We start from the raw sequence: 27,836 nt of genomic DNA, 5'->3' as shown, positions 1-27,836 counted from the left end.
CTAATAAAGCACTTTAAGACAAATCTACACAAAAAATAGCTAAAAGAAAGAACCACACAAAAATCAAGACCTTATGATGATGAGTTTTAATGACACTGACAGCATTCAGTTTGCAGAAGTTTGACGCATCAGATATTGGATAAAGAATCTTGACATTCTTCACACTCTTTTCATTATACAGTAGTTTAATGGGTGATAAGATCATTTAAGGGTTATAAGATCTTCGCCGTTGCTGTTAGAAATAATTACTCAACTACTATTAACTCTGAGGTCATTTAAAGTAAAAGAAAGAGAAACACCCTCTGAAGGAAACACCAAGTGGAACAATTTGTATAATGCAACAACCTCTTCAAAAGCTACAAGAGACACCAGGACACAAATATGTGCCGTCATCACGAGGCACTTTGGGAACCTGCGTGCCTGATAATAATAACGAAGTGATGACGAGCATTGTCAGAGTGAAAATAGAACATGTCTTTCAACCATTATTTGCTCTTACTTGGGACTGCAAAGTACAAAGAGGTGTGTCTTTACGCATTGAGTCTTGTAGTTTTTGGAGAGGAATTGTTTAAAGTTCATAAAAGTATATAAGTTAGATTTTCCCTTCAACTTGCTGAGCTTAGTTGTCGAAGTTGTCTAGCAAAATGTTTACATTAGCCTTTCATATCTTTACATTCAGTGATATTGCAACCACACTTTTCAACTGAAATGTAGGTGTGCATTTCTTTTTGGCCATTAGCGCAGGTCATCTCCACCTTCTTCTTGCTGGTGGACATTTCTTGACAGCACGTGCATGAATGCATCAACCGGTTGCTTTCTGCAGAATACCTGAAAATGAAGATGTTTCAGACAGAATCAGTGTCAGGAACCTGTTGTTCAATGTAAACAAAAAATGCACATGACGGTCAATAACTTGTAATACTGCCCTCTATATACTGTGTGTCACCTTTTCTGCACTGTTAACCTCACTTTTATTATTTAACCATTTTTACCATTGTGTATAAGTTTGCTATTTGTCATATTCTACATAACATATTTTTAAGTGGTATTTTGTTGAATTATCATATTTTATTTTATTGTACTTGTCGTGCACACCTGGGAGATGAGTACAACATTTCACATTACATACTTGTATTTATGTGACAAATAAATTTAGTGCATAATTTAGTGATTTAGTAAGTATGTTGTACTGAATAACTCTCAGGTCATTTCGTTTTGAATCTCACATTGACGAGGACTCTCCACAGGATCCGGCACAGGCGGTGATTTCCACTGGTACCACCGACTTGCAGTCCTTCTTCTGCAGATATGTGGTGTTCCTGATCATTGCACAGTTACGACGAGTAACTGAAAATGACAGATAAACATGTTTTTCACCTACTGAACCCGGACTGTGAGTCTATTTTCTCTGGCTAAAGAAAGCTTTTTTACAGAAGAGAAACATATGACATGAATAATGAGATAACTGATATGTGTGGGAAAAATGGAGTTCCCACTTAATAATTTAAAGATCATACACAAAACAACAGTAGATGTTTTTTTATGAATCATTTACCACAGGTCTGCTCGGCACAGCAGCCGACCGTGTTGTTCACCAACTCCTCGCCTTCCTCGCAGACTGTTGTATTTTGAATGGTACATGTGCGCGGCTTACACTGAACACTCATAGTGTCATTATCACAAGAACACTGCTGACAGCCACTCAGCCAATTGTCACCAATCTGTTTGATAGATGAAGTTAGTGTTGTAAAAGTCATACATACTCTGTGTTAATAATGATAATCTGTCACAGTTTGTTGCATTCACCTGTTTAGGTTGGCCATCTGGTCCAGTGCAACCTTAAACAATAAAGATAATCAGTTTACCTGAACATTAATTCAAACAGAAAGAAATTGAATGTTCTTGACAACAGACAGTGGTCTTACAGGCGGAGACACAGATGTCAGAGGTCGAACTGAACAGAGTCATCCCCTCTGGGCAGAAGCATCCCTCCATCATGTCATTACAAGAATGGTTCTCTTTGTCATTTTGTCCTTCACATTTTTGTGTATACTTCTTATTGTATCTAAAGTAAGAAGAAATTGATGGTGAAAAACAAAACAAAACATGATCATTTCAGAAATTAATTAAGAAGGTATGTGTGTAACGCAGTGCAAACTGTAGAGATAGCAGTGTCGCTTTGCTACGTTGGGCAAAATTGAAACATTTCAACAACTATTTGATTGATTGCCAGGAGATTTTGTATAGACATTCATGTACCCCTTAGGAACAATCCTAATGACTTTGGTGATCCCCTGAATTTTCCTCTAACGCCACCATTTGTGGTTTGAATAAATTGTCTTAAAACTATTACGTAGAATGCAGTGACATTGAGTGCATCAGGATCGATTGTACTATCATCTATAGTGCCATCATCAAATCAATTTAATTCGTCAAATATTCAAGTTTATAACAAATTACAGTGTCATCAGACTGAGCTTTAATTTGTGTTTAATGCAAATGAACATATGGTAGTGTGCTAAAACATTAATGCTTTGCATCAGCATGTTTGCATTGTTATTGTGAGCATGTAAGCATACTGATGTTAACATATGGTTTAGCCCAAATAATTGTTACATTACAAGCTGCTGACATTATTTGATTCATGATGTTGATAAAAGAACTGAGCAATTACCTTGCATTGCAAGTAGGTTCAAAAGTTGGCCCATAAGGCTGGTAGACCTTATTCCCTGGACACTTGAATTCTAAAACCACAGAAAATAAATTATGATTTTTAAATGATGAAATGTGTCATTTTGACATCTAAATATAACAATGTTAGTAAAATCAAACCCTACCACACTGTCCATTTGTAGCTTCCCTCCATGATATGTATACAGATTCTCTAGCACACATCGCAGCATATGACTCCAAACTGGAACAAGCAACTACTGTGCTGTTTGTTATGCAAGCATCATAATTACAACCCTCATGAAATGGTTCTGATGAGATTATTTTGTGGCATTTCTCAAACACCCTTAATGCAGAAATCACAAGAAAGTTGATTATTCAGAGTGATATTAAAGAATCAATTGTACTTATCTGTTGTTATTTTCTTTGGTGTAAACTCTTACTTGCTATTCAGAATTTCACAAATAGGATTATCAGTTTTGTTGCATTTTATTGTTGGGGTTGGTCCTGTGGGTGGATTGTCACAATAGAGCTTTTTCTTATCTGGTACTTTCCACTCTCCCATCTGAGAGCATCCAGGATTAATTTTGCCATTTGGTAATCTGCAGTCGTTTTTCTTGTTATTGTCACAGGTACCTTGTGAAAGTAAATGATTAACATGACAGATAGTACAATGGTATTGTTTACAATATATCTAACACTGTAATCATATCTTCATCTATGAATGTAACATGCAGTTTGGTTTGCTGTTTACTATGTTTATCAACAATTTACAATTTACAATCTTACCACACTGTCCCTCGGTGTTGTTGTGGAAAATGGAAAATGGCAGGTCAACACTGAATAAAAGTCCTTTATACATCACAACTGCTTCAATTTCCGGGATTTTCATAAGTAGCTCAATTGATGTAGTTGTTATGATAAAGTCTTCATTAGAGTAGGTTGGCAATACCCGCTTGCCATTGATGTACACCTAAACAATTGAAAAAATTGTTAGTGAAATATTATTTCATTATCATAATCATTGGAGATAATTTAAAACAGTTCAAAAGTAAAATATGTTTAGGCAGTTCTGGCAAACTTTACCATGTTCACAGTCTTTGGGTCTCTCTCCTGTGTGAGAATAACTTCATAGTCTTTGTAATACACAATCAAAGCTTTAGGACAGGTCACAGATCCAGAGGGATCACAATTTACATTGCTGATAAGAATTGTTAAATTGTGTCGAGGAATGATCTCTTTGACAAGGACATATGTGCAGTTTTTCTGGAAGCTGTAATATTGGCCATCAAACGTTATATAATGAGGATCTCCCCAGCCAGAGCAAATACCTGCAAAAAGTAGATTGAAATAACATTATTTGTTATATAAAACTCAACATATATATATATATATATAAATATATATTTGTTTGTGTTGCAGTTTTAAGATGCTGTTTGATGGAAATGTTATAAGGCTTTAATTTGAACCTACATCTGCACTCATAGTGGAAACAGCAGCCTCTTTCATCATAAACCTCCTCTGGTGGTTGACCATTTTCACATTTAGGCTTGGTCACATGTTCACATTTCGCATGTTCTGTTATAAGTTTTCCGTCGTCACATGTGGATCTGGTGCATTTGCCACTCCAAACGTCACCATCCTGTAACGAACAAGGTAGTGCTCTTAGTAAACTACGGCCAGTATAGCGGTGCACAAAGCACAACCTATACCCCCTTTAAACTGTGTCATCCATACAACAAGGAAAGATGTTTACAAAGATCAAAATAATAAAATTTAACAGAAAGCCCACAGATGTCATTATCAACCCCAGTAATGGATTGAAACTCTTCAATTACTGTTGTATTAAATTAATTTGTAGGTGTCCATGATTGTTTTTCAGAAAAGAGACCCTGGAAAAATGTTGGGATTAGTACATACTTACATTTTTTATTTTAAGAAGATATGTTAAATATCTATCTGTACATATAACTAAATTAAAATACCTTTCTAGGTGGATCAAGATACAAACAGTCTTCTTTTGTAGTCCCAGTGCTTGTTAAAGTGGTGGTAGGAGTTGGTGGAGTAGTGGAGGGACATGGTCTAGCAAGCTTCTCAACATTGCATGTCAAGTCACAGTATGCAGTGAAACACCAGCCTTCTTCATCAGTCTTGTTGTACATGAAGCTACCTATATAACATTGAAACCAGGGCAGTTAGATAAACATTGACAGGGTTACAGTTGTCTTTATAATGCAACTTTTGTTAAGTCTAGACCAAGCAAATTAAAGTTTCTTATCGATAATTGCAAAGTCCATTTCATGATCTGTGACCAGATGCAAACTGAATCAACAATTTCATAAATAGTTCCTGGATAAATAGAGTTAGAGATTAATAGAGTTGTGGTGATTGTGTGTGCAGGCACCATGAACAACCAATTGTATTCACTTCTACATGAACAAAGTTAAAAAGCGTCTTTCACATAAAAAAAAGCCTGTTGTTTGGAATGTGTAAACTGTACGCACATCTATTTTACCATTTCAAGTTTTGTGCAATATCCAAAAGGATGCAGTCCAACACAGACTGTGGATTAAGATATGAAATATCAAAGCAAAGAGGATACAACCTCTTGCAATACCAAGTTCAAATGTAAGGAGTTAAGTGTAACCACAACAAAAAAGGTAATAATAATATGAAATACTTGAATGGCAATAGCCAATTACTTACCAGGAGAAAATAAATGATCCATGTACTTGCAAAAACATGCTGTTGTTCTGCCTGGTGTTGAAGACTGAAGGGTTGAAGGTGTTGGGGTTTTAGTTATTGTTGAAGTAGGCTTTTCTGTGGTTTTTGCAGGGGTGGTGGGTTCTTTAGTGGTTGTTTCAGTAGTAGTTAGTTCCTTCTCTGTAGTTTTGGTTGTTTTTTCTGTGACTGTGGTTGTTGTGGTTGGTTTTTCTGTTACTGTAGTGGGTGTCTTTTGGACGGTGGGTGTGGGGGTCGGTTTCTCTGAGAATGTGACTCCAGTAGTGCTTAGCTTTTCTGTGGGTATTGTATTATTTTCTGTAACTTTAGTGGTTATGGTGGGTTTTTCAGTGACTACAGTGGTTGCGGTAGGATTTTCAGTGACTGTAGTGGTTGTGGTTGGTTTTTCTGTAACTTGTGTGGTTGTGGTCGGTTCTTCTGTAATTTTGGTGGTTGCGGTGGGTTTTTCTGTGATTTTGGTGGTTGCGGTGGGTTTTTCTGTGGGTATCGTGGTAGGATTTTCAGTGACTGTAGTGGTTGCGGTTGGTTTTTCGGTAACTTGTGTGGTTGTGGTCGGTTCTTCTGTGATTTTGGTGGTTGCGGTGGGTTTTTCTGTGATTTTGGTGGTTGCGGTGGGTTTTTCTGTGGGTATCGTGGTAGGATTTTCAGTGACTGTAGTGGTTGTGGTTGGTTTTTCTGTAACTGGAGTGGTTGTGGTCGGTTTTTCTGTGATTTTGGTGGTTGCGGTGGGTTTTTCTGTGGGTATCGTGGTAGGATTTTCAGTGACTGTAGTGGTAGTAGTGGGTTTTTCCGTGGTTATGGTAGCTTTAGTGCTGGGATTTTCTGTGTGTATTGTGGTGGGTATTTCAGTAATTTTAGTGGTTGCCGTGGGTTTTACTGTGGTTATGGATGTCGTGGTCTGTTTTTCTGTTATCGTGGTTGGTGGTTTTGTGATGGTGATGGTAGTGGTAGGTTTCTCCGAGAATGTAACAGCAGTAGTACTGGGATTTTCTGTGGGGGTTGTAGTTGTGTGCTGATTCACAGGTTCTGTTAATGGCGTTGTTTTAGCAACTGTATTTGTTCTAACTTCCAGGGTTGTTGTGGTGGGTTTTTCAGTGACTATATTCGTTGTGGTGGATTTCCCTGTGATGGTGATAACTTTGGTGCTAGGCTTTTCTGTGGGGGTTGTGGTAATACACTTGTAAACACAACACTTCACTCGTATTTCATAGTTCAAACATATAGGAGGTAAACCTTGGTCTTTGTTATGACAGATCAGTCCCTCTGTTGGGGTGCATGTTATTTTTTGACCTACTTGGTCCAAAGTTAAATCTGGAGTAGATGTTGCTCTACATTGTATTTCTAAAGGTTTTCTGCAAACACTCAAATTTAGGTCCTTAATTTTTTCAATTAGTTCATACTCTCCACTATCTCTGGAATTGTTCGGGTAGTGGTCGTTGCTCCAATCTGACCACTTACAATCATAGCAATTAGACGTTGTTGTGGCAGTTTCCGTTAATGTTGTAGCACCAATAGTGCTGGGCGTTTCTGTGTGTATTGTAGTGGGTTTTTCGGTAACTTGAGTGGTTGTGATGGGTTTTTCTGTGATTTTGGTGGTTGCGGTGGGTTTTTCTGTGGGTATCGTGGTAGGATTTTCAGTGACTGTAGTGGTAGTGGTGGGTTTTTCTGTGGGTATCGTGGTAGGATTTTCAGTGACTGTAGTGGTAGTGGTGGGTTTTTCTGTAACTGGAGTGGTTGTGGTCGGTTTTTCTGTGATTTTGGTGGTTGCGGTGGGTTTTTCTGTGGGTATCGTGGTAGGATTTTCAGTGACTGTAGTGGTAGTGGTGGGTTTTTCTGTGGGTATCGTGGTAGGATTTTCAGTGACTGTAGTGGTAGTAGTGGGTTTTTCCGTGGTTATGGTAGCTTTAGTGCTGGGATTTTCTGTGTGTATTGTGGTGGGTTTTTCTGTAACTTTAGTGGTTGTCGTGGGTTTTACTGTGATTATGGATGTCGTGGTCTGTTTTTCTGTTATCGTGGTTGGTGGTTTTGTGATGGTGGTGGTAGTGGTGGTAGGTTTCTCCGAGAATGTAACACCAATAGTGCTGGGACTTTCTGTACCTGTTGTGGTAGGATTTTCAGTGACTGTAGTGGTTGTGGTTGGTTTTTCTGTAACTGGAGTGGTTGTGGTCGGTTTTTCTGTGATTTTGGTGGTTGCGGTGGGTTTTTCTGTGGGTATCGTGGTAGGATTTTCAGTGACTGTAGTGGTAGTAGTGGGTTTTTCCGTGGTTATGGTAGCTTTAGTGCTGGGATTTTCTGTGGGGGTTGTGGTAATACACTTGTAAACACAACACTTCACTCGTATTTCATAGTTCAAACATATAGGAGGTAAACCTTGGTCTTTGTTATGACAGATCAGTCCCTCTGTTGGGGTGCATGTTATTTTTTGACCTACTTGGTCCAAAGTTAAATCTGGAGTAGATGTTGCTCTACATTGTATTTCTAAAGGTTTTCTGCAAACACTCAAATTTAGGTCCTTAATTTTTTCAATTAGTTCATACTCTCCACTATCTCTGGAATTGTTCGGGTAGTGGTCGTTGCTCCAATCTGACCACTTACAATCATAGCAATTAGACGTTGTTGTGGCAGTTTCCGTTAATGTTGTAGCACCAATAGTGCTGGGCGTTTCTGTGTGTATTGTAGTGGGTTTTTCGGTAACTTGAGTGGTTGTGATGGGTTTTTCTGTGATTTTGGTGGTTGCGGTGGGTTTTTCTGTGGGTATCGTGGTAGGATTTTCAGTGACTGTAGTGGTAGTGGTGGGTTTTTCTGTGGGTATGGTAGCTTTAGTGCTGGGATTTTCTGTGGGGGTTGTGGTAATACACTTGTAAACACAACACTTCACTCGTATTTCATAGTTCAAACATATAGGAGGTAAACCTTGGTCTTTGTTATGACAGATCAGTCCCTCTGTTGGGGTGCATGTTATTTTTTGACCTACTTGGTCCAAAGTTAAATCTGGAGTAGATGTTGCTCTACATTGTATTTCTAAAGGTTTTCTGCAAACACTCAAATTTAGGTCCTTAATTTTTTCAATTAGTTCATACTCTCCACTATCTCTGGAATTGTTCGGGTAGTGGTCGTTGCTCCAATCTGACCACTTACAATCATAGCAATTAGACGTTGTTGTGGCAGTTTCCGTTAATGTTGTAGCACCAATCGTGCTGGGCGTTTCTGTGTGTATTGTAGTGGGTTTTTCGGTAACTTGAGTGGTTGTGATGGGTTTTTCTGTGATTTTGGTGGTTGCGGTGGGTTTTTCTGTGGGTATCGTGGTAGGATTTTCAGTGACTGTAGTGGTAGTGGTGGGTTTTTCTGTGGGTATCGTGGTAGGATTTTCAGTGACTGTAGTGGTAGTAGTGGGTTTTTCCGTGGTTATGGTAGCTTTAGTGCTGGGATTTTCTGTGTGTATCATGGTGGGTTTTTCTGTAACTTTAGTGGTTGTCGTGGGTTTTACTGTGATTATGGATGTCGTGGTCTGTTTTTCTGTTATCGTGGTTGGTGGTTTTGTGATGGTGGTGGTAGTGGTAGGTTTCTCAGAGAATGTAACACCAATAGTGCTGGGACTTTCTGTAGCTGTTGTGGTAGGATTTCCAGTGACTGCAGTGGTTGTGGTTGGTTTTTCGGTAACTGGAGTGGTTGTGGTCGGTTCTTCTGTAATTTTGGTGGTTGCGGTGGGTTTTTCTGTGATTTTGGTGGTTGCGGTGGGTTTTTCTGTGGGTATCGTGGTAGGATTTTCAGTGACTGTAGTGGTAGTAGTGGGTTTTTCCGTGGTTATGGTAGCTTTAGTGCTGGGATTTTCTGTGGGGGTTGTGGTAATACACTTGTAAACACAACACTTCACTCGTATTTCATAGTTCAAACATATAGGAGGTAAACCTTGGTCTTTGTTATGACAGATCAGTCCCTCTGTTGGGGTGCATGTTATTTTTTGACCTACTTGGTCCAAAGTTAAATCTGGAGTAGATGTTGCTCTACATTGTATTTCTAAAGGTTTTCTGCAAACACTCAAATTTAGGTCCTTAATTTTTTCAATTAGTTCATACTCTCCACTATCTCTGGAATTGTTCGGGTAGTGGTCGTTGCTCCAATCTGACCACTTACAATCATAGCAATTAGACGTTGTTGTGGCAGTTTCCGTTAATGTTGTAGCACCAATCGTGCTGGGCGTTTCTGTGTGTATTGTAGTGGGTTTTTCGGTAACTTGAGTGGTTGTGATGGGTTTTTCTGTGATTTTGGTGGTTGCGGTGGGTTTTTCTGTGGGTATCGTGGTAGGATTTTCAGTGACTGTAGTGGTAGTGGTGGGTTTTTCTGTGGGTATCGTGGTAGGATTTTCAGTGACTGTAGTGGTAGTGGTGGGTTTTTCTGTGGGTATCGTGGTAGGATTTTCAGTGACTGTAGTGGTAGTGGTGGGTTTTTCTGTAACTGGAGTGGTTGTGGTCGGTTTTTCTGTGATTTTGGTGGTTGCGGTGGGTTTTTCTGTGGGTATCGTGGTAGGATTTTCAGTGACTGTAGTGGTAGTGGTGGGTTTTTCTGTGGGTATCGTGGTAGGATTTTCAGTGACTGTAGTGGTAGTAGTGGGTTTTTCCGTGGTTATGGTAGCTTTAGTGCTGGGATTTTCTGTGTGTATTGTGGTGGGTTTTTCTGTAACTTTAGTGGTTGTCGTGGGTTTTACTGTGATTATGGATGTCGTGGTCTGTTTTTCTGTTATCGTGGTTGGTGGTTTTGTGATGGTGGTGGTAGTGGTGGTAGGTTTCTCCGAGAATGTAACACCAATAGTGCTGGGACTTTCTGTACCTGTTGTGGTAGGATTTTCAGTGACTGTAGTGGTTGTGGTTGGTTTTTCTGTAACTGGAGTGGTTGTGGTCGGTTTTTCTGTGATTTTGGTGGTTGCGGTGGGTTTTTCTGTGGGTATCGTGGTAGGATTTTCAGTGACTGTAGTGGTAGTAGTGGGTTTTTCCGTGGTTATGGTAGCTTTAGTGCTGGGATTTTCTGTGGGGGTTGTGGTAATACACTTGTAAACACAACACTTCACTCGTATTTCATAGTTCAAACATATAGGAGGTAAACCTTGGTCTTTGTTATGACAGATCAGTCCCTCTGTTGGGGTGCATGTTATTTTTTGACCTACTTGGTCCAAAGTTAAATCTGGAGTAGATGTTGCTCTACATTGTATTTCTAAAGGTTTTCTGCAAACACTCAAATTTAGGTCCTTAATTTTTTCAATTAGTTCATACTCTCCACTATCTCTGGAATTGTTCGGGTAGTGGTCGTTGCTCCAATCTGACCACTTACAATCATAGCAATTAGACGTTGTTGTGGCAGTTTCCGTTAATGTTGTAGCACCAATAGTGCTGGGCGTTTCTGTGTGTATTGTAGTGGGTTTTTCGGTAACTTGAGTGGTTGTGATGGGTTTTTCTGTGATTTTGGTGGTTGCGGTGGGTTTTTCTGTGGGTATCGTGGTAGGATTTTCAGTGACTGTAGTGGTAGTGGTGGGTTTTTCTGTGGGTATCGTGGTAGGATTTTCAGTGACTGTAGTGGTAGTGGTGGGTTTTTCTGTGGGTATCGTGGTAGGATTTTCAGTGACTGTAGTGGTAGTGGTGGGTTTTTCCGTGGTTATGGTAGCTTTAGTGCTGGGATTTTCTGTGTGTATTGTGGTGGGTTTTTCGGTAACTTTAGTGGTTGTCGTTGGGTTTTCTGTGATTATGGATGTCGTGGTCTGTTTTTCTGTTATCGTTGTTGGTGGTTTTGTGATGGTGATGGTAGTGGTAGGTTTCTCCGAGAATGTAACAGCAGTAGTACTGGGATTTTCTGTGGGGGTTGTAGTTGTGTGCTGATTCACAGGTTCTGTTAATGGCGTTGTTTTAGCAACTGTATTTGTTCTAACTTCCAGGGTTGTTGTGGTGGGTTTTTCAGTGACTATATTCGTTGTGGTGGATTTCCCTGTGATGGTGATAACTTTAGTGCTAGGCTTTTCTGTGGGGGTTGTGGTAATACACTTGTAAACACAACACTTCACTCGTATTTCATAGTTCAAACATATAGGAGGTACACCTTGGTCTTTGTTATGACAGATCAGTCCCTCTGTTGGGGTGCATGTTATTTTTTGACCTACTTGGTCCAAAGTTAAATCTGGAGTAGATGTTGCTCTACATTGTATTTCTAAAGGTTTTCTGCAAACACTCAAATTTAGGTCCTTAATTTTTTCAATTAGTTCATACTCTCCACTATCTGGGGAATTGTCCGGGTAGTGGTCGTCGCTCCAATCTGACCACTTACAATCATAGCAATTAGACGTTGTTGTGGCAGTTTCCGTTAATGTTGTGGCACCAATAGTGCTGGGCGTTTCTGTGTGTATTGTAGTGGGTTTTTCGGTAACTTGAGTGGTTGTGATGGGTTTTTCTGTGATTTTGGTGGTTGCGGTGGGTTTTTCTGTGGGTATCGTGGTAGGATTTTCAGTGACTGTAGTGGTAGTGGTGGGTTTTTCTGTGGGTATCGTGGTAGGATTTTCAGTGACTGTAGTGGTAGTGGTGGGTTTTTCCGTGGTTATGGTAGCTTTAGTGCTGGGATTTTCTGTGTGTATTGTGGTGGGCTTTTCAGTGACTATAATGGTTGTGGTAGGGTTTTCTGTGAATGTTGATGTTGTGCTGGATTTTACTGTTACAGTGGTAGCTTTGGAGCTGGGTCTTGATGATAGAACTGTTGTTTTAGACCTCGTAGAAGCCATTGGTATCGAGAATGTCGTAATCGTTGTCACAGCCTCAGTTGTGACACTTGGATGATGAGACGTTTGTGATGTTGCTGTGGTAGGATGTTGTGTGGTTGTTCTTGGTTTTTCTGTGATGACCAAAAAAAAATTGGATTTAATCATAAGGTTGACTTTAAAAGGTTCAAAATATATTATTCAACACCTATTCCTCTCAAAAGTTTCTTACCACTCGTAAAATTAAATGTTGTGGATGGTGTAGATGTAGGGCAAGTCTCTGTGGTTCTGATAATATTTCCTTTTTCTCCACAAACAGCCTTTAAACAGGTTCCATTTCCATCATGTGTCTCATAGACAGTCTCTCCATACTTGTAAATATGCCCGTTATAGTAACAATTGCAAGCTGCAAAACATTTTTTATTAAAAGGATTATCAAAATCTTTTATGATTTAATAGATTCATACAATTACCTTTCTCATTAAACTTTATTCTGTGATCAATTAAAGAAGTGGTCATAGCAAAACTTACCTAGATTATCATAGTAGCACTTCACTTTTGTTGAAGAACATTTACTAAAGGTAAATAAAAAAAAGAATATGTTTCAACATAATACATTAACATAAAGGCAACCATTTGATATTGGTGCACAGATCTTTTCTGTTTTTTCCTTCCCTGCCCACAGGTTTGGTATCTTGTTAACCAACAATGTGCCCAGCTGGAAGAAAACGCACGTGATGGCATGAATGTAGGCATCGCCAATTGTGTTCTATAAACTTTATTTTATGTAAGAGAAGTTACACAAAAAAATGCTATTTATTTATGCTTTTCTTTATTTTTCTCTTTTAATCTTCATTTTATTGACCAGCTAAAATAAGATAATGTCGCCAAGAGAGAATAACAAGTTAGCCTATACTGATCTTCTTTATTAACTGTACACCAGTGATTGTATTAACAGCCATTTGAAGGAGACGTTTATCTGTTTTATGAGCATTTTTTAATTGCCGTGGTGCGCACTGTGAAGGTCCGTGATGTGATTTAGACATGGCAGATCCTGTGTAAATAGCTGTCCTATTAATAATAAATAGTTATTCCAAATGTGTACCACAGCATGAGGCATGCCTTTAATAGTACGCACAGTTCCATACAAAAATTGCCAATGTGTCTCCATCCAAAAGACCAGGTCTCCAAGGCAACAAATACAGATGCCATTGTTTAAAGGGCCTGACCAAAGTACTGATTAGAGCTCCTCCTTTTATATGAAAATAAAGGTACATGTGAGGCTGTGATAAGCAACATGAGATTGTTCCTGATTTTATGGCAACTTTTATTGTTCCCTAAAAACAAGAGAAGTATTTGAGGATAATGGCTATTTTATAATACAAAGGTTAAGCAACTCTTTAGTAACACAATTAACAGACAACACGTGACAGTAGGATCTTCAACTTATTCAGAAAAATGATTTTACTTCAAAGAAAGAAATAAGAAATAATTGCTATTGCTGAAATAAAGTAATTTTACATAGTCACTATAGCTAGCTCCTTCATACATCCAGGCCTTATTTCAACCATCTACTCTAGCACATGCACTACGCTCGGCATCAGCCAATAGACTCGCTACTCCATCACTGCGAGTGGGACCCAGCTACCCCTCAAAAACACGCCTGTTTGCTATCCTGATTCCTAAATTGAGGGATGAGCTCCCCATTGACATCAGGACAGCAAAAACTCTTCATATCTTCCGTCGCAAACTGTTTACGCTTCTATTTCAACTGTACCTTGGAAATTAAGTTATTGCTGAAAAAAAAACTTTAGGTAACTTTAACTTAGGCCTTGTATCTGATTCACCAGCACTTACTATGGTATAATCTTGCTTGAAGTAAATATATCTGCACTTTCCTTGTTGTTCCTGTTTGTTTCTTTATGGTTTTTGCACTTATTGTAAGTCACTTTGGATAAAAGCGTCAGCTAAATGATATGTAATGTAATGTACATCTGAACAGCATGAATAAATTATATTGTGTATATTGCTGCCTTATGCTATCTGTTGTGAAAACAGTTCAAGTGATATCATTTACTTTTGCACCAATGCATCATTAATAACATGGAAAGTGACTTACCAGTTGTGACAGTTATCTTTTGAAGGCCAAAGCTTCCCTTCTTCATGGTGATTCCCTTCGTCATCATAACAGCCACATTCCTTATTTGACACACACTTCATGTCATCCTCTTCGAAATAAGGTCGTTCAGATGGGCAATTTGGATAGCAGCCTTAAAAAGTTAAATGTTACTGTAAAAAATGCTGTACTACCACACAAAAGGTACATATTGGAACTAGCCTAAACCATGTTAGAATATTTGAGTGGTGAAACTGTATGAAAAAAACAAATGTTCAACTCTGTATTTACAAACTTAGAGATACATACATTTTTACTTTCATTTCTACCTACCTTCTAATGCTGGAATGTGGTTGAAGCATTCTCCCGAGGGATTTCTGCATGTCTTCATACATGGTTTTCCACAAGGCTTATAGTGCCATTCACACTCTCCATCAGGGTTGTAAAAATCACAGAATATAGCTAATGAAACAAAAGAAAATAGAAAAAAAAGAATAACAACGTACAAGAAAAGATTACTATACTGTATAGTGAATCAAATCTTTAAAAGGATATGAGAGTCAGGCTTTATTTGTAAATTCAACAATTGAAACGACAAAGGGGATGCTGACAAAAGGTGATGCAGTTCATCGTCTCACAGAAACACCAATAAAACACTTACGGCAGATTGTGGGAGTTCTCCATCTCACACACGCTCCGGCCTCGTTACAGGCTGCTGCGTAGGCTGCGACGGCAGAGCAGAAACACTCACAGTCTCCTCCTGTGTTGCAGGAACACGTGTCTCTCACACAGGCGTCATAATATTTTTTTCGATCCACCTTTTGAACAAAGCAATTGTAAATGTAAGCACACTCTATCTATCTATCTATCTATCTATCTATCTATCTATCTATCTATCTATCTATCTATCTATCTATCTATCTATCTATCTATCTATCCATCCATCTATCTATCTTAGTTAATTGGCAGTTCTCTTACCTTCGAATGGCAAGTAGCAAATACTTCATTATTGATAATGTCGCAGTGTTTTGATGCCCATGCCTTCCTGTATGAGTACATACTGCAGGGATCTTTTGCTGTGTTTGCATTAGGGCAATTAGGTGACACTTTCCAGCTGTTTCCGAACTCAAGGGCGTCAGCCACAGCTCCTTTGTTTCTGGCGGTAAAATCGTTCTTGATATTTCCATCGTAATTCCCACACAGACCACAGACTTTTCCCTGGGAAAAGCGAGATATGGTTAATTTATATTGTTGCATTAATGAGGGGGCATCCTTATTATCATTTAGCCGAACAACTGTATATCTCGTCACCCACCTTGAAATTTGACTTGAGTTTGATCATGAGTGTTGTCCTCTTATTCCACATAAGAACAAGTCCATTCTTTGCCTCAATGACAAGATAAATACCCATAGTGTGGACCTTATATGGTATGTCTTCCCCTTTGCTTTGTTTGATAACTCTGACACTTTCCTCTGAAAGAATGATTTCGTTGTTCTGAAAAAGCAAAAGAACATACTCTTTTGTAATTCTTCAATGTTATTTTCAGTATTTAAAAAATGCATTTCAAATGTATACCATAATAATGAAATATAGTGTTAAGTACCCCTAAGTAAAGCTTGATAGCAGTGGAGCAAACGGTTCCGCTCCCACCACATGGGATGCTCTCTGTTAGGACCCTAAAGGTGCCATTCATGTCTTCTCCACAGTAATCCTGCAAGATATTGATGATTATATTACAAGACAGATTTGTTTGACAAACTGATAAGACTGAATATAGGTCAGTGCAATACCTGAGTGAAGATGTAGCTACATTCCCCATTAAAGGAGAATTTCTTCTCATCAAAAGTGATGTAATTGCTATCTCCATATATGGTGCAGAATCCACCACACTCATGATCTGTACATGTCCATTTTCTGCTTTTGCAAGTACTATAGGTAAATGAAGTTATGTTAAGTTATATATCCGCAAAGACATTTTAAGACATTAATGTATTTTTTTTCACCAAGCCAGATATATATCATGCATAGCTAAAAAAAAGACAACAGTGAATTGACTTGACACAGCGCTATTTTAGTATGAAAAGAATGAAAGGACTCACCAGGTATTGCAGTTTACAGTGACATTCTCTCCAGATTGAAAGGACTCTCCATTATGTGTGCAGGGACAGTTCTGTTCCTTTATGCAGTCTCCTTTACCATCAAGCACCAGGCCGGCTGGGCATACACAGCCTGACATACAATGTGTATTGGCCTATACAATGTAACAGCAAAGTATTTAACATTTCATCCTGCTGCTTTAGGACACATTTATAGAACATTTGGTAACACTTTCCAAGAAACTCATGTCTATACAGCATTCAATATCATACTTAGTGCAGTACAATCTGATTTTGGCACCTTATACTTAGTTAATAAGTAAGCGGAAATATCGAAAATATTCATAACGATATATAACAATAGCCATCGCATATTAAAAAGCATTTTATAAAGTAACATTCTGTATCACATTACTTCATAATTGCTGCTCACTCACTGGATTTACTTGTGTTGCTATTTTTTTTATCATAGTTTATTCCAATTCCCATAGTTTGAATCCATTGTATATATTTTTTTAATTGCATAATGATCATTGTGATAACATTTGTTTAGTTTCAGATAATAAAGCATTGATGAGTCTTTGATTATCTTATTATCTTCGTATTTGTTAGCCTTTACTTGTAGTCAGCACACGCAGCTAACAATTATATCATAATTGTGTGCAACCTTATACAGATGAAGCTAAAAGCATGTTATTGATGTTTGTAAGACAGTATTCCTTTTTCAGAAACTTCAAATCAAAAATGTGGTATCATACATTAGAGCAGTTCTCTATCAGTCTTTATAACTGGCTAAGGATAATGTCCTGAGTAACCCAAGACCCAGATTTTTCTCTTAAAAATAGATTAACCCGAAATACTAAAGTATAATGATACTTGACCCAGACCCAAAAAAATGCTTTAAAATGTGTTATTATTACTAATCCTGTTTAAACCTATTTTAGTAGTGCTTATATAATTATGAATATACGGTGCGAAAAAAAACCCTGACCCATTATAAGTATATAAAAATGTATTATAGAGATGGTAGTCATAGAATATTCAACAGTAGTCATGAACCACAATATAATCTTACACATGTGTCTGTGTCCAGAGTCTGGCAGCTCTTTTGACATTCGGATCCCTTCTCACGTGGCTTTGAGCTGGAGCAGTTGAAGTAAACCATCGGCTTTTTGCATGCTGATGACAATGATAGTGTGTTAGAAATTACACCACTGAAGGCTTGGTGTAGCTCATACTGTGCTTTGCAACAGATGGAATATTAAGATGAGTGATGGTACCTACATTCTTCTGTATGTATTCCTTCACAATTCAGTGTTCCACTAAGGCACACGCTGAAATGTATAGAACAAACAAAGTTAAAACTTGCTAGTTTCTGCTCGATTTTTTGTTAATGAAAAAACAGTGGTTTACGACAGTGGTCCCAAACATGTTTGGCCTTTAGGACGTGTAGTTCTCTTATGTCCAAATCAAGGTTACACACTTTGGCTAACTTGGTTGTCCAGGAAAGCTGGTGACTATTTAGCACATACTGAGCTGACAGGTCAAGGGTTTGGATTTAGGGATAAAACCAAAGCCTTGAGAGAAAAAAAACAATCGGTCAAACCCAGATGTCCACTGAACCAACACAATTAAGATAAAAGTGCAAATTCAACTGAAGAAATATAAGGTATTGCAAGCATTGCAATTACAACCTAAAAACCAACAACATTAGATCCAATACATCAGAAATTAGAACAAATGTAGGCTTAAATAAACTGTATTTAAAGCATAGCATGTGAATAGTCAAAATAATTAAGAAAAAATAAATAAAAACATTAGATTCATGATTTTTTGGGTTGCTATAATCTAGCTATGGCTGTTACAAGCAGTAGCCTACTTCACTGCTACAAGACACTGTTGGTTAATGTTCACTTTCAGTGGAATCAAATGTTGCCTTGTAGCAACTGTTTGGATCTTTGCAAAAAGCACTGGAGGACCTAAAGGGACTGCCATGATGTTCAAGCGATCTACTTGTGGGAAACTGCACTTGTAAAATCAAAAATAAACCCTGCGCTAGATAAACATTTGACTTTAAAATATGACAAATTGGACCCATCAGCTTACTTAAAACAATAAAATAAAAACAATCATACGAAAATATTGTTTTGCTGGAATATTAAAGGACATTTTGAAATCCTCACCAGGTTTTTCCATTGACTGTGATGGATTGCTTTGGGTGCACCACCGTGTCTCCCACCTGGCAAGAGCAATGTGAGGCTGGCACACACTGATCCTGGTCATTCAGGAAAGTTCCTTTGGCACAGCCGCAGCCATCCATTGGGGTAAACTCAATGCCACATGTTAAGTCTGACTGACTAAGAGAGCGGCAGGTGCGACGACAGCTTGTCATTTCGTATTCATACACAAAAGTAGCAGGGCAGCCAGTTGCGTAGCGCTCTTTTCAAAGGAAACAGGTTCACTTGTTTAAATATTATAAATGAATAAGGATTTTTTTTATTTCACATTTGAAAGTTTGGGTTTAACTTACGGCAAATGGTGTTCCTCCATCCTTTGAACAGGATGCCTTCAGCAGCGCATGCATGGACATAAGAGGATATAGCAGCACACATGCACTCCTCACTGCTATGACCGGCACAGGTGTCATAAATACAAGACTGCGGAGAGAAATGTTAAGTATGTAAAATAACCCTAACACATGAACACATAGATTAGACTGCAGACAAAACAAGATCTGCTTACTTCCTGATAGTCTTCTGGGTTTATTTCAGAATGACACTTTGCAAAAATCCCTTTTGGGTCTGACAGCATCCCACACCAGTGCTTGGCATAATTCTCTACAAACACAAATAAACATATTTATTTGGTTACATTGAGAAAATGATATTGAAATATAAAGTACTATGTATGTGACCTACCTTTGTCTATGCTCGATGTGCAGGGTTCCCCAATTATGTTTGTAACATCTGGGCAGCTTGGCTTAGTCTTCCATGTGTTGACAAATGTCGACGCTGTTCCCTCAATCAATCCATTTGTGGTTCTGAAGTCATCAGCTTCCACATCATTAAAATCTCCACAAAGACCTGGACAAGATATGATTCCTTAACACTTAATAAAACATTCATTGCAAAATGTGGATGTTTTAAACTATTACTATAAGAAGTATAACAAACCCATGAGTTTTCCTTTATTTCGAACACTGGCTTTGATGTAGACCTGCATAATGGGTTTTAGCTGAATCTCAAGATCAAGCCCGTATTTGGTGTGGATTACAATGAAGAATGTCGATGGGCTGAAGACTGTTATGTCATCTGCGGGGGGGAAACACACGTTTTTCATTATGAATAAAGAGACTGTTTAGTTTATTTGAGCAAACTTAATTATATGTAACACTGAAAAAACTGAAAAGTTGAGTTTAATTAAATGTATTATGTCAACACATTACACAAAACTGTATTAGGTTAGGTGAAAGCAATTATATTAAAGGGGACTTCTCATGCAAAATGCACTTTTTTATGTCTTTTATACATAAATATGTGTCCCCGGTGTGTCACGGAACTAACACAGCGTCAGAAAAATAACACCTTCTCTCTTTTCCTCTGTACCCAAATCTCTAAAAACGGGGAACAACGGAGCTGATCCAGATTTGCGCCCGATATGATGTAATATCGGCAATGCGGACCCACGGCCCTATCAGAAACGTTGCTATCAGAAACAATGCCCGACTGTTTTGCACGTAATATGGTCTTTGTTTACATTAGCAAGCATCGCTAACACTCAGAGCTAACCTCTACTGGAGAGAGTATGTGTGAAGAAGAAGGAAATAAAAAGGAACTCACCTTGTGGTAAACCGGCAAGAGAAAAAGCATTTGATACTGTTTCAGAAATAATCCTTGATGTGGTTTGGACGTTTCATCAAGGCAGTATCTGCCGGTAGAAATCTCCCGCATGAGCAGGCATAAGCTCCGCCCCCTCTTTATTTATTTTTGTATTATTTATTTTTGTTAAAGCTTTATGACCATATTGACTTACTATCTCATTATATTGACTTACTATCTCATTATAATGACTTAGCTATCTCATTATATTGACTTAATATCTCATTATATTGACTTAATATTTCATTATAATGACTTAGCTATCTCATTATATTGACTTACTATCTCATTATATTGACTTAATATCTCATTATATTGACTTAGTTATCAATCTTGATTTTGGAGCACTCCTGAAAAGAACATTGTCATGAAGGTAGCATCTACTGTTAAAAAGGTAACATGTGAAGTAATGTTACTGGTATAGGCCTAATGTTAAATAGATAAACGTTAAATATAGCATGCACCGACCGTTGTTTACCTTCATAAGATATGCTAAAAACCACAGTTGCTGCTACAGTCCGAACTCTACATCAGATGTTCGGTTATACTACTGCAGTCAAGCCAGCCTCCACTCGGGAAAACCTAGTCAAGCCAGCCAGTACGTGATATTGCGGTGCGCGAATATCCTATGACTTACGGTAGAGTCAAAAAAGATCATCCCTCTGTGTTTAGATGAGAATAAAACAAAAACTGTCCAGTATCAAAGACTTATTTCACTTCAGGGTGATAGCAGGACACCCCATCTAGTCACTCAAAAAAAATCAGGACATTCTGATGTACAGTTTCAAAATCATCCCTCTTATCTGATCTGACCATCGGATCATCTCATCTAAACACAGAGGGATGATAGCTCATATATGAGATTTCAAAGGTCTTTTATTTTGAAACTCTACATCAGAATGTCCTGATGTTTTCTGAGTGACTAGGTGGGGTGTCCTGCTATCACCCTGGAGTGAGATGAGTCTTTGATACTGGACAGTTTTTGTTTTATTCTCATCTAAAAACAGGGATGATAGCTCATATATGAGACTTTAAAGGTCTTTTATTTTGAAACTCTACATCAGAATGTCCTGATTTTTTCTGAGTGACTAGATGGGGTGTCCTGCTATCACCCTGGAGTGAGATGAGTCTTTGATACTGGACAGTTTTTGTTTTATTCTCATCTAAAAACAGGGATGATAGCTCATACAATAGAGATTTCAAAGGTCTTTTATTTTGAAACTCTACATCAGAATGTCCTGATTTTTTCTGAGTGACTAGATGGGATGTCCTGCTATCACCCTGAAGTGAAATGAGTCTTTGATACTGGACAGTTTTGGTTGACAGTTTTTGTTTTATTCTCATCTAAACACAGAGGGATGATTTTTTTTACTCTACCGTAATGCATAGGATATTCGTGCACCGCAATATCACGTGCGGGCTGACTTTACTATGTTTTCCCGAGTGGAGGCTGGCTTGACCGCAGTGTGTCAAATTCTGCTTTCATGATTATGTAGACGTTCGGTCACCAGGGCGAGTTATAGCCTCTTGCCGACTTAAACAAGTTATGTTTTACTCTCGGCACAGGCGTAGAACACGTAAAAAACTCTGTATGTGAATTTCAAATGTTGTTCCTCAGAAAATAAATGCCCTCTGTAGTATCGTCCCGGTGCACTCCGGCAGCACTCCACATGGAAACGCAGGAGCCCGCAGCAGCTGTGTCACAAACTCACAACTGTATAGGCTAGTCTACAACGCCTTAATCTGAACTCATAATCTATATTTAATTGACGAGTAAGAACCTAACGTAGGCTATGGCTTATGGATAGGTAAACGGACATTTGCAAGCTTGAACCCGTTTTAAATAACCATGGTGGAGCTCACTACTGTATGTCTCTAGCACAGTATCAATGCACATTATCTTGCTCCCCATAGAATGCTTAGCTGACCTGTTTGAAACGTTTCCCATGTACTGTATGCGTCTACGGTACGAATCCTGTAAAAATAGTCAAAAGCAAAATCTCTCCCTAATTAATTGACCCATACAGTGCACATCGTTCCGAGGCTTGGATCCGCTTCAAGTTATGCATAATTATTATAATATTAATTGCATGTTAACTGCAGTTCGCTGTGTTTACCTTTTAACACCAGCAAAACAACAAATATAGTACTCACGCACATTATTGTAAAGAAATGGCTGAACGGGAGTTTTTTATGTTATTTAATAAATACGTCAGTTAAACCCAGTAAGCTAACACTCCACGAAATATAGCAATACAGTTACGTTAGACACCTAGGCCTACCTCGAGTCACTTCGGCCATCCAAACGGTCGGTGCATGCTATATTTAACGTTTATCTATTTAACATTAAGCCTATACCAGTAACATTACTTCACATGTTACCTTTTTAACAGTAGATGATACCTTCATGAAGCGTGTGGCAAGAGCAAAAACATTGTTCTTTTCAGGAGTGCTCCAAAATCAAGATTGCTTACAGCTAGTGTATTGCTTTGACTTGCTGGTAGTTGTCTTAATTCATTAGAATGAGATAGTTAAGTCAATATAATGAGATAGTAAGTCAATATAATGAGATAACTAAGTCAATATAATGAGATATTAAGTCAATATAATGAGATAACTAAGTCAATATAATGAGATATTAAGTCAATATAATGAGATAACTAAGTCAATATAATGAGATAACTAAGTCATTATAATGAGATAACTAAGTCAATATAATGAGATAGTTAAGTCAATATAATGAGATAGTTAAGTCAATATAATGAGATAACTAAGTCAATATAATGAGATAACTAAGTCAATATAATGAGATATCAAGTCAATATAATAAGATAACTAAATCAATATAATGAGATAGTAAGTCAATATAATGAGATAACTAAGTCAATATAATGAGATAGTAAGTCAATATAATGATAACCAAGTCAATATAATGAGATAACTAAGTCATTATAATGACTTACAGGATTTTTTTTTTTTCCTGTGGTGCAAACTGGCTTCCATAAGAATCAGCACTTTAGCAACAGGAAGTGAAATAGAGGGATATGACGCAAGGCTAGAATGGGTGATCTGTTTAGTATTTTGAGCAAAACACTTCAAAACTCTTCAAAACACTAAATAGTTTATATATTTTTATATATCTGAGACCTATGCTATAGCCTAAAAACAGTATGATACGTGACCTTTAAGTTGGACCAATTTAAACTTAAAATGAATGCTTTCAAGTAACCTAGTACAGTTTTGTTAAATTTGTTGTCATAATGCATTTATTAAAGTCAACATTTCATTTATTTCCGCACATGACTTAATAGAAAATAACAACTCACCCATGAAAAGAGGCAACGGAGTTCTCATTGTGTTATATATAACATGTCCGTTAGCTTGCACTAAAATCTTCTGCAGTGGGAAACAAATACAATATTTCAAAAACTTCTGGGTAAATATAAACTTTTTCAACAGATAAGAAATGGAGAAGATCATACACATATGTTTTTCTTTATTAAGAGAAAACCATAACACACTGTACCATGTTTTGAGGCAGGTTTAGGGTGACTGCTCCCAGGCAAGTAGATTTTTTTGATATGTCACATTTGGCAAGGTCACCAAGGACACTGAAAGTCCCATTAGCTTCCTGAAGTCAAGAAGATACAAATGCACATGGTTACAATTGGTTTGCTTATTTACAAAGATTGCGATCTTTTTTAAAGGATGATAATATTTAAATATGAATGCCTCACCTTGGAGAGGACATAAGAGCAGTCTCCATGGAAATTATACATTTTATCATCATAGGTGGAGATGTGGGAGCCCCCCAGTATGGAGCAGATACCTGGACAGTCCATATCCATACATTTCCACTGACCCTGGGTACAGGTGCTGTAAACAGAGTTCACTAAATGAAATAAATCAGCTTGAATACAAATGTTTTGACAAATGATATTCAAGTCAACCATTACCATTTTTGACATGCCCTTGAGTATGATTCTCCTGGTTTGTATGACTTGCCATCGTGTGTGCAGGAGCATTTGTCAAAAGCAACACACCCACTTTGTGTTATGTCATCAAAGACAGTCCCTTAAGAAAAACATAATGACATCATTAGTCAGGTCTGTGAAGTAAACTGCAAACACAATTTAGAATTTGTACACAATATTTCATTTAATCGGTAACACATTTTTTTGTTTTTTACAATGGATATTTTCTTAATACACTCTCTGATGCAACAACTGTATACTCAGTTAAACCCAAATAAAGGCAGATTTCATGGTAAAAAAAAAACGAACTAAAAACGATTAAAAAGCAATACAAGTTTACAAATGTTTTGAATCAACACAAACTGCGTTGAATCCACCTAATTTAGATGTCTTTGTCCATGGCCTGACAACTTTCACCATGTATTTTAATGGCAATGCACATGTAAAGCCAAACAAGGGACAAGAGTTGAAAATTGACCAACCACAAACATCAGACATTAAACCGGATTATACCTTTGCACAATTTAACAGCATGAATGATTAATTCTGCACACAATTAGCAAAAGTCAAGAGCCAAAAAAAGGTACATACAAATAATGAAAAGATCACTTGTGTAAAATGAGTAAACCCTTTAACATTTCAGTTTTTCCCCCTAAGTTTGTGGAAACGAAAACTTACCAGATGGACAGAAGCATCCGTCTAGGCAGTGATCCTCACACACTTCGCTTCTCTGGGGGTTGCTGCAGGTGTCAGTACAAGGACTACCACATTCTTGATACTCCATGTTAAAAGGGCAGGTTTTTGCTATTCAAAAAAATGTTATTTAGAAACAGTGATTTTGAAATAATGACATACAACAAATCATCTAAATGTTCTGATTGCTGTTCTTACCACACATTTGTGCAGTCTTCCATTTGTGTGGTTTCCCGCCTGCATGAGCGCACTGACGGGAGTACTCTGATATGGTCGAACACAAGCATGTGGTACTGCTGTTACATCTGCAAATGTCCTTCACACACGCTCCGATGAAAGATTCCTTATCCATCAGGTTATTACAGCTGAGGAATGCAGGGCCTGACAGCAAGTTCGAGCAGAGGTCGGTCTGGGGGTCAAAGTATATGTTGTATTTAAATTGTACCTACATTTCATTTAATAATAATAATATTAATAATAATAACAGGAAAAAGAAGAAGAAGAAGAAGAAAAAGAAGAATAAGAAGAAATGCAACATATTTAAACAAAGGTAAATTAAAAAAGACAGTAGATGATATAAGTGAAAGGTCATTTGAGTTGTTTGAGAATTCTTTTAAGCAAATTGACATACTTGATTTTCACAGGTCTGTTTGTCTTGAGGGGAGATTTTTTCACAGTCTTCGGTAGGACCATTGGCTTTCCAGGTCTCCTCAAAATAATCAAGGCTTACAGTCTTCCCTGCCGGAACAAGAGGTTTTATATGAGCAAATGTAAAGATTTTGTGCAGATTGGTTTGCGCTTTACTATTTAGTATTTACCTTCTTTAAAGAACTCATCATAAACCTGGACTCCGTTGTAGTCACCGCACAGGCCACAGGTCTGGTTCTTGAATTTAGCATCCAGCTCAACCTAGAAAACAGATTAAAATGATTTTATTTTATCATTATGCACATTTTCAGAAATAACTTGGATTCATTCTTTATGTCTATTGAATCAATTCTAAAAAGTGAATGCTTTCATTTGATTCTTTTCCTTAGTTATCAAAATATATTTCAAAAGCAATATGAGTTATAATTTTTGCAATAGAAAGCACATGATAAATGCACTTACCCAGAGTGCGTCTTCTTCATTCCACATGATGACCACGCCCAACTTTGCCTCGATTTTGACATAGGAGACAGTCCTTTCGGCTGTAATGCCATACCGGCTGAATGGTAAAGTGAAACTAAAGGGGGACAAAAATAAATCATCAGCTAGATGACATCAATCGTCACTGCAACCCGTATATCAGCTGGTAATGGAAAGTAGTTTTGACAATAGACTCACAGTTCATTATTGACTTTGATGGAGGTCTTGTCTAATTCCACATCAGCCCCGTCCAGTCTCATGGTGACCCTCTTTATGATGGGGACCCCATTGACCTCTTGCCGTTGGAACTGAATGTTAAAATTTTCGTAGGTTCCCTTACACTGGGACGCAAGGATGTAGTTGCAAGGTGAGGGAAGCTGGAAGAAATCTCCATCGAACGTCTTGAAATGATAGTTGCCCCATGTACTGCAGATCTTTTCATTGTGAGCTGGTCTCAATTCTAGTTTATGGAGACAAATAACATTTTAGTGGAAACTGAAAATTATGTTTGTTTTGTTATCTCTCATCTTCAAACAAAAGAGACAAATCACCTTTAACTACTGGCATTTGGTGCATGGTCTGAACTAGGACTGAAAAAAAAGACACATGATCAATATTGTCAGAAAAAGACGCTGTTGATATTTGTATTATACAGTATGCACATGAAAAAAATCAAAAAAAATTCAGAATAACAGAAAGAAAACATCCAAAAAAACACATCTAGTTGTTAATTTCACTACTCTTTGTTCATTTGCATCTGCAGTTTTTTTTAAGTATAAAAAAATCCCTCATTTACATATTTTAACACCATATCGACTATTGAATAAACAAACATTTTAAACTAAAGGATAAAGAGTAACACTAAATATATAAAGATAGACTTATTAATGCAGGTAATCAGCTGGTGATGTTTAATGCTGATTTGTATTAATATGCTGTTATTAAATTATAAAATATGCTCCAACTGCTGTTACCCCAATCCCAATTCTTCCCAGGATAGGGTCCTTTTTACTTTAAATAAAGCACAAGGCATTAAGGTTAGATTTGATATACGCTGCTCTCTCTGTGTGAGTTGAGATTACATACCGGTGCTGGCGGGAGGTGGTAAAAGGCAGAGAGTGAGCCATGGTATCACCAATTCGAGTAGCATCTTGGCTGCTCTCATGATCCTCATCTTGCTCCTGACCGGGATGGCTGAACCAACTGATCCTACTCGAAATAATATCATGTAATATAGTTCATTGGGTGTTTGCAGTTAAGGAGGGGTCTAATAGACATTTTGGGTGTCAGCCATTGTGGTCATTTTCACCTGTAAGATCACACCCATGAAGAGCTTATCACAACATTTCATCTCCATGTGCCTCCGTCATAGTAGTGAATCATTCACTCTCAGTCTGCATAGTTTTTTGTTGAATTTTGATCTTTGGTAAATTTACAAATCTTATTATGTAAGAACTATAAGTAATAACTATATTGTATCAACTGACATAATACTATAGTTGTCCTGTTACCTCTTAGACTAATTAAGTTTACTTTTCTCACTTGTCCATGGCATTTTAAGAAGTGGGTTGTGCCTCCCAATCTGTTAAGTACATGTTAACATTCACTTCCTTCTACAATGATCAAACATTGTGCAACTAGGGGTACTGACAATATAGTATCTACCTTTTCTAACAGCTGATGTAGCCCATCTCTGAGTTGTACAAGAAGAAACTGACACTACACACATTTACAGATGTGTGGGTAAGTAATGACAAGTTATAAAATAAGTAAGTGTTTTGTTTTCAAACCCCTATTCCTATTAA

At 37.7% G+C, this 27,836-nt stretch overlaps 1 protein-coding gene across 1 annotated transcript; it reads right to left on the bottom strand.

The window, feature by feature from the left end:
• Positions 1 to 71: 71 nt before the first annotated feature.
• LOC307039055 (uncharacterized protein) lies at positions 72 to 27,220 on the bottom strand. Its single transcript, XM_079680820.1, has 42 exons — positions 27,118 to 27,220; positions 26,583 to 26,621; positions 26,230 to 26,491; positions 26,014 to 26,128; positions 25,722 to 25,812; positions 25,535 to 25,641; positions 25,102 to 25,312; positions 24,889 to 25,014; positions 24,193 to 24,310; positions 23,974 to 24,112; positions 23,763 to 23,867; positions 23,563 to 23,632; positions 19,532 to 19,669; positions 19,277 to 19,441; positions 19,101 to 19,195; positions 18,889 to 19,015; positions 18,542 to 18,797; positions 17,643 to 17,692; positions 17,434 to 17,537; positions 16,362 to 16,513; positions 16,053 to 16,191; positions 15,866 to 15,973; positions 15,577 to 15,756; positions 15,240 to 15,479; positions 14,923 to 15,079; positions 14,595 to 14,723; positions 14,265 to 14,415; positions 12,677 to 12,720; positions 12,378 to 12,551; positions 5,377 to 12,279; positions 4,656 to 4,840; positions 4,144 to 4,312; positions 3,757 to 4,001; positions 3,460 to 3,643; positions 3,114 to 3,306; positions 2,838 to 3,016; positions 2,675 to 2,744; positions 1,926 to 2,065; positions 1,807 to 1,838; positions 1,556 to 1,721; positions 1,227 to 1,347; positions 72 to 828 (listed from the first exon to the last, which is right to left on the bottom strand). The coding sequence occupies exons 1-42, from the start codon at positions 27,203 to 27,205 to the stop codon at positions 654 to 656; spliced, it is 12,642 nt and encodes a 4,213-aa protein (XP_079536946.1). The 5' UTR covers positions 27,206 to 27,220; the 3' UTR covers positions 72 to 653.
• Positions 27,221 to 27,836: the final 616 nt, after the last annotated feature.

Source organism: Notothenia rossii (assembly GCF_949606895.1).
Source record: "Notothenia rossii genome assembly, chromosome: 5".
In the NCBI taxonomy this organism is placed as follows: Eukaryota; Metazoa; Chordata; class Actinopteri; order Perciformes; family Nototheniidae; genus Notothenia; species Notothenia rossii.
This window is presented reverse-complemented; position numbering and strand designations above follow the sequence as displayed.

Coding starts and splice junctions, on each gene's coding strand:
- LOC307039055 (XM_079680820.1), bottom strand. CDS start 27,205: ATGAGGATCATGAGAGCAGCCAAGATGCTACTCGAATTGGTGATACCA. Junction 26,622..27,117: donor ACCACCTCCCGCCAGCACCG/GTATGTAATCTC, acceptor CTTTTTTTTCAG/TCCTAGTTCAGACCATGCAC. Junction 2,745..2,837: donor AGCTACAAATGGACAGTGTG/GTAGGGTTTGAT, acceptor CTGTGGTTTTAG/AATTCAAGTGTCCAGGGAAT.